This window comes from Salmo trutta, chromosome 19, assembly GCF_901001165.1.
Source record: "Salmo trutta chromosome 19, fSalTru1.1, whole genome shotgun sequence".
NCBI lineage: Eukaryota > Metazoa > Chordata > Actinopteri > Salmoniformes > Salmonidae > Salmo > Salmo trutta.
Window position 1 is genome coordinate 21,920,025 of NC_042975.1, and position 9,051 is coordinate 21,929,075.

The window sequence follows — 9,051 nt, forward strand, 5'->3', positions numbered from 1 at the left end:
AAGTGGTTGTTTTTCCCATCTGGGATTGTGGGAGATTATTTTGAGTAAGTGTATGTTGCACCTCTTTGTCACGGTTTGTTATTTTGTTCATTAGTTTATTTGTATGTCTCGCATAGTTTCACAGTTATAATAAAATGCTGCGCTTTGGTCCCATTCTTCAGACAGCCGTGACAGAATCTCCCACCACCAAAGGACCAAGCAGCATGGTCAGGACAAATGGACATGGGAGGAAATCCTGGATGGGAAAGGACCCTGGAGGCAGGCCGGGGAGTATCGCCGTCCAAAGGAGGAGATTAAAGCAGCTAGAGCAGAGCGGCGACGATACGAGGAACTAGCATGGCAACGACGGAAGCACGAGAGGCAGCCCCAAGAAATGTTTTGGGGGGGGGCACACGGGTTGGTCGGCGAAGCCGAGGGGTGAGTCTGAGAGCGAAGAGGAATATTGGGAGAGACTGAGCGAGGAGTACTGTGAGATAGTGGAGGGGGGTGATGAGAGAGAGCTGTTGGTTTGGCGTAGTATGTACAGCATTTTCCCTGAGGAGCATGTTAGCCGTCAGATGCCACCTGAGTCAGCTCCCGTACTCATCCCAAGAAGTGTGTTAAAGGTCCGGTACAAATGAGGCCGGATATATGCACCATGTCTCCAGTGCACATTCACAGCCCAGTAAGTCCTGTGCCAACTCTCCGTACTCACCGTGGGGAGCGTGTGAGCTGTCAGGCAACATGTTTTGCGGTGATACGCACGGTGTCTCCAGTGCGCATTCACAGCCCAGTGCGTCCTGTGCCAGCGCCCCGCATTTGCCGGGCTAAAGTGAGCATCCAGCCAGGACGGATTGTGCCAGCCCTACGCTCCAGACCTCCAGTGCGCCTCCACAGCCCAGTACGCCCTGTTACTGCTCCTCGCACTCGCCCTGAAGTGCGTGTCACCAGTCTGGGGCCACCTGTCCCGGCTCCACGCACTAGGCCTTCAGTGAGTCTCTCCAGTCTGGTGTGTCCTGTTCCTGCTCCCCGCACTCACCCTGTGGTGCGTGTTACCAGTCTGGCGCCACCTGTGCCAGCCCCACACATCAGGCCTCCAGTGCGCATATCCAGTCCGGAGCTTCCGGCGACAGTTCCCAGTCCGGAGCTTCCGGCGACAGTTCCCAGTCCGGAGCTTCTGGCGACAGTTCCCAGTCCGGAGCCTCCTGAGACGGCCCACAGTCCGGAGTCTCCGGCGGCGGTCCGCAGTCCGGTGACACGAAAGCGGAGGGATCAGCTAGCGGAGCGGGGGCTACACCCCAAACCGGAGCCGCCTCCTATGCTGGCGGATAAGCAGGATGTGAGGGTTCTTCGTCCCGCACCAGAACCGCCTCCGATGCAGGAGGATCCGTGGGATGTGAAGGTTCTTCGTCCTGCACCAGAGCCGCCACCGACATTAGACACCCACCCTAAACCCTCCCTGTTTTTTTGTTGTTTGGGGTTGTGCGTTTGGAATCCGCACCTTTGGGAGGGGTACTGTCACGTCCTGACCATAGAAAGCACTTATTTTTCTATGGTAGAGTAGGTCAGGGTGTGACAGAGGGTTTTGTCTAGTGTATTTATGTCTGTTGGTTCTAGTTTCTTTTTCTTATGTTGTGGGTTTTGTCTAGTTTATGTATTTCTATGTGGGGTTCTAGTTGTTGTATTTCTGTTGTTTTTTTTGGGATGATCTCCAATTAGAGGGAGCTGGTCATCGTTGTCTCTAATTGGGGATCATATTTAAGTGGTTGTTTTTCCCACCTGGGTTTGTGGGAGATTATTTTCAGTAAGTGTATGTTGCACCTCTTCGTCACGGTTTGTTATTTTGTTCATTCGTTTATTTGTATGTCTTGCATAGTTTCACAGTTATAATAAAATGTGGAACGATACACACGCTGCGCTTTGGTCCCATTCTTCAGACAGCCGTGACAACATGAAACACAGACCTTATACATGTTGAAAAAACGATTGGAACCATTTCCATGTTTGCCTGCTAGGTTTTATGGGATTAATGATGCTTCCACTGTTGGGCCCTATACATCAACCTGTAATTGAGGTAAGGATGAATACGATGAACATATCTTAGTGTGTTCAAAATAATCAGACACATTTCTGAGTAAATGCGCACCGGAGAATTCCACACGTGCCCTTTTGAAAGTCTTCACTAGATGTGTTTGTACATTTGAGACGTTGTTATTTCAAGGCTCATTATCTTACAAATTGCTGAGAGAACAAAACACTGTGCTCCAGTCGCACAGAGCCGTCGAAGATAATGAATTGCATCGAGTGTGCACAATTGATAAGAACGCTTTGTAAATCAGCCGGCAAGTCTATAGCATTACTGTATGAAAATTAACAAGAGAACCCCAAGCTTTAATGGGATCATATTAATCTTCCCACTCATACATATTATGAAAGTTTCATGCAAGGACCATATAGACAGGTGGTTTGTGAAACACTTACGAATGCACTGCGTGGCACCTTATAGTCTGTAGTCATTTACTTAAGGCTGGGCGGTATAATGTATATTACTATATACATCGGTATTGATCTACACACCGGTGTGGATTTTAACCTCTATGGGACCCCTTCCCGTTCTCATCCCGGTAACGGGATTGCTTGACAAGATAGCAAAAATCGAATAATTTCAATTTCTCAAACAATCAACAATTTTACACCATTTGAAAGATAAACACCTCCTTAATCCAACCACGTTGTCCGATTTCAAAGAGGCTTTACGGCAAAAGCATAAAGGTAGATTATGATAGGACAGTACATTGACAAAACATTACACACAGCTATTTTCAATGCAAAGACAGGCGTCACCAAAAGCAGAAAACCAGCTAAAATTATGCACTAACCTTTGACAATCTTCATCAGATGACACTCCTAGGACATCATGTTACACAATACATGCATTCTTTTGTTCGATAAAGTTCATATTTATATATAAAAACAGCATTTTACATCGGCACGTGATGTTCAGAAAATATTTTCCCTCAAATGCTTCCGGTGAGACAGCGTTACAATTTACAAAATTACTATTAGAAAACATTGGTCAAATCTAATATTGTCATTCAAAGAATTATAGATTAACATCTCGTGAATGCAACTGCATTGCCAGATTTAAAAATAACTTTACTGGGAAATCTCACTTTGCAATAAACGAGGTGCTATTCTCAGAAAAATAGGCTAGGCGATACAGCTTAGCGCCATCTTGGAACCATCTAAAATCAAATATACTATTGTAAATATTCCCTTACCTTTGATTATCTTCATCAGAAGGCACTTCCAGGAATCCCAGGTCCACAACAAATGTAATTTTGTTTGAAAAAGTTAATAATTTATGTCTCAATAGCTCCTTCTTGTTAGCGCGTTCCGAAGGCTACTCATAGTGTACGAGGCATGCGGGACTTGTCGTCACGAATGTGCAAAAAATATATATTTACGTTCGTTCAAACATGTCAAACGTTGTATAACAAATCTTTAGGGCCTTTTCAATCAGAGCTTCAATAATATTCAAGGCGGACGATTGCATTGTCTTACTAAACGTTTCGGAACGAGAGGGTACCCACGGGCACCCGTGTCATAGTAGTAATGGCCCTCCCCCTATGACCTCCCCCTATGACCTATGACCAAGTAATGGCCCTCCGCCTATCCGGTCAGTTTCTACCAGAGAAGACTCAAACCACTTTGTAAAGACTGACATCAAGTGGAAGCCTTAGGAAGTGCTAAATGAATCCTAACTCACGGTGTGTTTCATAGGCAAAGTGTTGAAGGTGATTCCACAAATCAGATTTCCACTTCCTGCATGGAATCTTCTTAGGTTTTGGCCTGCCATATGAGTTCTGTTATCCTCACAGACACCATTCAAACAGTTTTAGAAACTTTAGAGTGTTTTCTATCCAAATCTACTAATTATATGCATATTCTAGTTACTGGGCAGGAGTAGTAACCAGATTAAATCGTGTACGTTTTTTATCCGGCCGTGCAAATACTGCCTCCTAGCCCCAACAGGTTTTAACAGTACCTTCTATAAAGTTATTTTAATGTTTGAATTGTTATATGCAACAATTGAGTAATGAATCAACAAAACGTCAATCATCCGTTTTTACCAGTGGTAAGAGACTGCTAACAGCTGAGCACTGCTAGATTGTGGAGGATTCTCCACTTTATCTGCCGCTAGCACAACAAGTAAAACAACAAAAGGCAAAAATATTGTGACACTGTATGTAAATTATAACAAATGAGTGCAGTTAATGAACACATTTATGAAAATGCTGGAAATTAAGGAATACAAGTGAATTCTGGAATTGAACCAATAACTATGCAAATGTCAACCATTGGGAAGTACCAGAGTTTGAGGCTACAAAATATACTTTGATTCCTATGAAATGCTATACTACTTAATTGTCAGGTTTGCACTCCTATTGTTTTTGGTTAAAGTTTGGATGACCACTATAAAACAAATCAGAATTGAAAAAGCCCATTAAAACCACTTACAATTAATTTGTTGCCATCCTAGGGTTATGCACTACCCATAATGTATATTTAGAACTTTTTCTATTCAGAAACATAAAATAAGATCTAATACCGTTATACTGTCAGAAATGAGAAAAATACTGTAATATGATATTTTGGTCAGATTCTCCAGCCCTAATTTAGATAATGTGGTCTCTTGTGTCTAATCAAAGTTACTCGATATGACAGGTCCTGGATTCTACAGGAAATCACATCAATTTTCTTCAATCATTCTCATCTTGAGGGAAGTGACCGGTGTTTCCCACTAAGGTCTTCCAGGCAGTACCCAATGCAACCAACATCAACATTATCAACATTATCAGCAGGATGGGGAGTGGGGAAAAGGAACATGGAGAACTTCTAAAATGTCTAACTAGGGTCATTTCGGCTGAGATGTAGTATAAAACAAGTAGACACAGAGAAGCAATAGAAATCTATGTCAAATTATATACAGTACACAATACTATCGATTGAGTGCAAAAAGACAAAATGGATGCCACATCGACCTTAGCAGACAGAGTCATTCATACATCTGCGAATGGCCGTTGCGCTTGTGCTGTTTATGAAGCTGGTTGATTTGAGGAACTTTGACAAGGATGTAACCTGCTCTGGGCCGTGACGGAGAGAGTACAATAGTAATGGTACTGTAGGGACAGAGCCACAGATTTACCTTATTCAGTGTTTCTACCAAAGTACCATACACATATTTGACTACATCTCATTCAAAAAAGGGTCCTAGTTGAGAAGTTGAATTCATGTTAATGACAGTGTATTGACATTAAAATATATAATTTCTATAATACATGAGGGGCTATGGCTAGGTGTGCCGGCATTTGAAAGACAGGGACACTGTAGATTTTCCATAAGATTATGTCAGTAGCTTGTTGTTGGCCAGGAGTATAAAATATCATGCTATTTCTGTAGGAGTCTGGGGGTCATGGAGGAGTCTTAGGGTCCATGGAGGAGTTTGAGGGTCCATGGAGGAGTCATAGGGTCCATGGAGAAGTCTTACAGTCCATGGAGTAGTCTTAGGGGTCCATGGAGGAGTCTTAGGGGTCCATGGAGGAGTCTTAGGGGTCCATGGAGGAGTCTTAGGGTCCATGGAGGAGTCTTAGGGTCCATGGAGGAGTCTTAAGGTCCATGCCTTAGTGTATCATTCAACATCCAAAATCAATAGCTATAGTTGCAGTGGCATATGAGTAATCCACCCATTTGGCTAGAAGAGTATCAAAAAGGACCCTTCAATATTGTACAACACCATACCCACATTGATTGACTGCACTGCCTAGACAGCAGTGTTCTCCTGATGTCATTGCCCCAGTGGCGGGCGGTGCCCCTACTATAGGCCCTATGATGTCACAGTGGAACAGATGGAGTCTGTTAGTTATGCCGGATTGCTATTGACCTCAAAGCTCTTGGTGAGTCGGGCCACCACATGCCATCTGCATTGCTAACTGTCCTGGCTACGCTGCGTCTTCATCCAGTGCAAGCTCGGACACACCCCTGCAATGTAACTGTTTCAGCTTGCGCATGACTTTTAGAAGTGTGTATGTGTGCGTGCGTGCGTGCTTGCCTGAGGAAGTAGGTACAATGTGGTATATGAGGATAGTTTTGATAATGTACTATTACATTGGGCTAATCCTGAAAAATATGACCTACACAATTTTCAGAAATGTAGAATTTTACTCCAGTAATATATCCAATACCAGAAGTATATCAATTCAAATAGAAATGTGCCTCAAGCCCTTTCCAATTGTAATCATACACTCTCTTTCCCTGAACATCAATTATGAAAGACACACTCTCCTCTCTGTTGATTAACATGTCAAAGTCACTCACAAACGCTGCACGTCTTGCTGCGACCGACACAAATTATCCAGACCTTGAAGTCATGGCGTGAAAAAAGTGGTGCCGTTACCCTGGAGAATATAGGCTTCTCCTTAGACATGGCCCCTGAATGATCAATATTCATTTCCATGGCTAGGATCAAAACGGGACAAAACTGGTATTCTGCACTGTATGCTGTTGCCAATGTAAGCTTTTCTTTACGTTAGTTTCTGTCTACATCAAAACCCAATGGAAGCAAGTTTTGGCAACGCTGTGGGAGCTTGGGAGGACACAAAATTGAGCAAGGATCTCCTTGAACTAAGACCAAAGCTTTTTAGTAGAATCAACAATGCCTGGACCACTTTCCTCCACAGTGTTTCATCTGAATATTTTACAACAGACCAATTCTTGGGAGAGAGAGAGAGGAGAGTGAGGCAGAGTGTGTAATTGTCAAATGTAGCTCCCCCGTAGAACTCTGTTGCTACGGTTTATCACTTTGCAACATTAGTACCAATACAAGAGCCAGAGAGCGGTAGATGGTGAGAAAGAAAAAGAGAGGGAGAGTAGTCTTACCTGGGAACACGAGCAGAGCGAACACCCACGACAGGATGAGAAAACACATAGAATTATACATTCTTCCAATTTATCTGTTGACACCGTTGAACACTTGTGCTTCTTCTTCGCCGTCTTCTTGTATTATAGTAGTGTTTTTTCAAACAGGAACACAGACAACAAGACAGTGATGTTTTGCTCTCCTTCGTAAATCTACAATTTTGGAGTTTTTCCTTCGACTCTGGTGTTCTCTGTGCTGAAGGTTATTTAAATCCACTGCAAATTGTGGCAGCATGCAGCGACCGAGTCCTCATTCAGTATTCTCACTCACACATACACAGGGACCAAGCCGAGGGAGAGGGGTGGTCTGTCTCTGCTCTCTCTCTCTCTATTGGCCGAGGCTTTTGACTGTCAGTGCCGTCTGGTTTGCTTAATCTAAGAAATGTGAAAAGATTTATACTTTTGATACTTAAGTATATTTTAGCAATTACATTTACTTTTGATACTTAAGTATATTTAAAACCAAATACTTTCAGAATTTTACTCAAGTAGTATTTTACTGGGTGAGTCATTTTCTATTAAAGTATCTTTAATTTTACTAGACGACATGTGTACATCTTGTTGTTATGAATTGATGCTGTAAAACAATGTAACATTGTTAAAACTGGGTCAGCATTCCTTGCCCAGACTGACCAGTTTGTGTAACCAATTACATTGTGTAGCCTATTAATACATTTACAGGTCTCATCTGCCTTTAATTTAATTGGGTATTTGAAATTAGCCATTCAATGTTGTGTGAGTGAAAGTCCCTGTTAGACCCCAAATTGATAAGTCTATCCCTTTTCATTATATTCTGAGAATCTCTGTTTATTGCAATTGAAGAACATGGTCATAAGCATACACTACAGAAAATGTATTTGATTTTGATCATGTTTCATTTCAAGCTATCCAATTACAGTGTAGTATGGACAGGGATTGAACCTGAGGATTTTAAGCACTGGCAAGCTGCAATTTTTACTAGCCCAGGTCCAAAATCTGTGCCGTCCAAAATCTGTGCCATGCGATATTTGAAAAGACAACATTTCTCTAGCTGGTGGGCTGCTGAGGCACTTTCTAGCCCGGTCTGAAAAGTACTAGCAACGGGCTAGCTAGCTTAATTTCCATCCCTGAGTATGGAGCCATCGCCCATCACCATCTCATGTCACCTCAAGTCTAGAATAACAGTACACCTTCACCCAGATATAATTTCCTCCTGTGTGCTAATATCCCGGTCGTTTGTTCTCTCTGTTTTCCCAAGAACAAATCCCTGAGCACTTTGTAGTGTGCCTTCAAAAAGAGCTTCCACATATAGTCTGTCCTCGCTAACAACACAGACCTGATTCCCCAGACATCCATACATTCTTAGAGCAGTACTTAAACAAGCAGGGACTTCCTTGTGAGTTTCACAGTACAGTACATAACGCCCCTTGGATGACTGCATTTGGGCATTGTATAACTGATTCCTTTATGAGAGCTCTCCCATGTTGCCGCAGGGCTAGACTCAGGCCAGGCTTTGGGATGAAAATACAGAGTGGCAGGTTACCATGGGGAGCGTCGTCTGTAACATTTCAGAATCCAGTCCCTCAAGATTACTCTTCTGTCGCCTTTCTGATGTGTGCAGTAAAAGATGCAAGTCAAGGAAAGGTTTCTGTAAAAACCTACACAAACTCATCGGTTGTGCTCTGTGCTGCCTAGGTGTCTTTGCAGTAACTAAACTAGGTCACGGTTGGTTATTCAACAATGTTTGAGAGGATCTTATTATAGCAGATACAACTACAAAGCTTGTTTTCCTTTTTTCTTTTCTGTAAAAACAGGCACAAAGGCCTATGAGAATATAGACATTTTTTAAACAACCTTATGAAAGCCAATCAGTTAGGTAAGGGAGATTTTCCAATTAATGAGCATCAATTGTTCATGAGTCCTCTCTGACAGGAGGATTCTTTCCTGGTCAGAATTTAAAGCAAGACATCTTTAACTCCTGAAATGTAGTACTTTCATGGCAGCAGATACAGTGAGGGAAAAAAGTATTTGATCCCCTGCTGATTTTGTACGTTTGCCCACTGACAAAGAAATTATCAGTCTATAATTTTAATGGTAGGTTTATCTGAACACAGA

The 9,051-nt window shown here is 42.7% G+C and overlaps 1 protein-coding gene across 1 annotated transcript in view; it reads right to left on the reverse strand.

Annotated features, from left to right (window-relative positions):
• The window catches only part of LOC115154170 (opioid-binding protein/cell adhesion molecule), a 377,660-nt gene extending 370,388 nt beyond the window's left edge, over positions 1-7,272 (reverse strand). The window contains exon 1 of the mRNA XM_029700129.1: positions 6,919-7,272. Within this exon, the coding sequence (XP_029555989.1) occupies positions 6,919-6,979 (61 nt within the window). The 5' untranslated portion in view covers positions 6,980-7,272. The remainder of the gene's footprint in view (positions 1-6,918) is intronic.
• Positions 7,273-9,051: the final 1,779 nt, after the last annotated feature.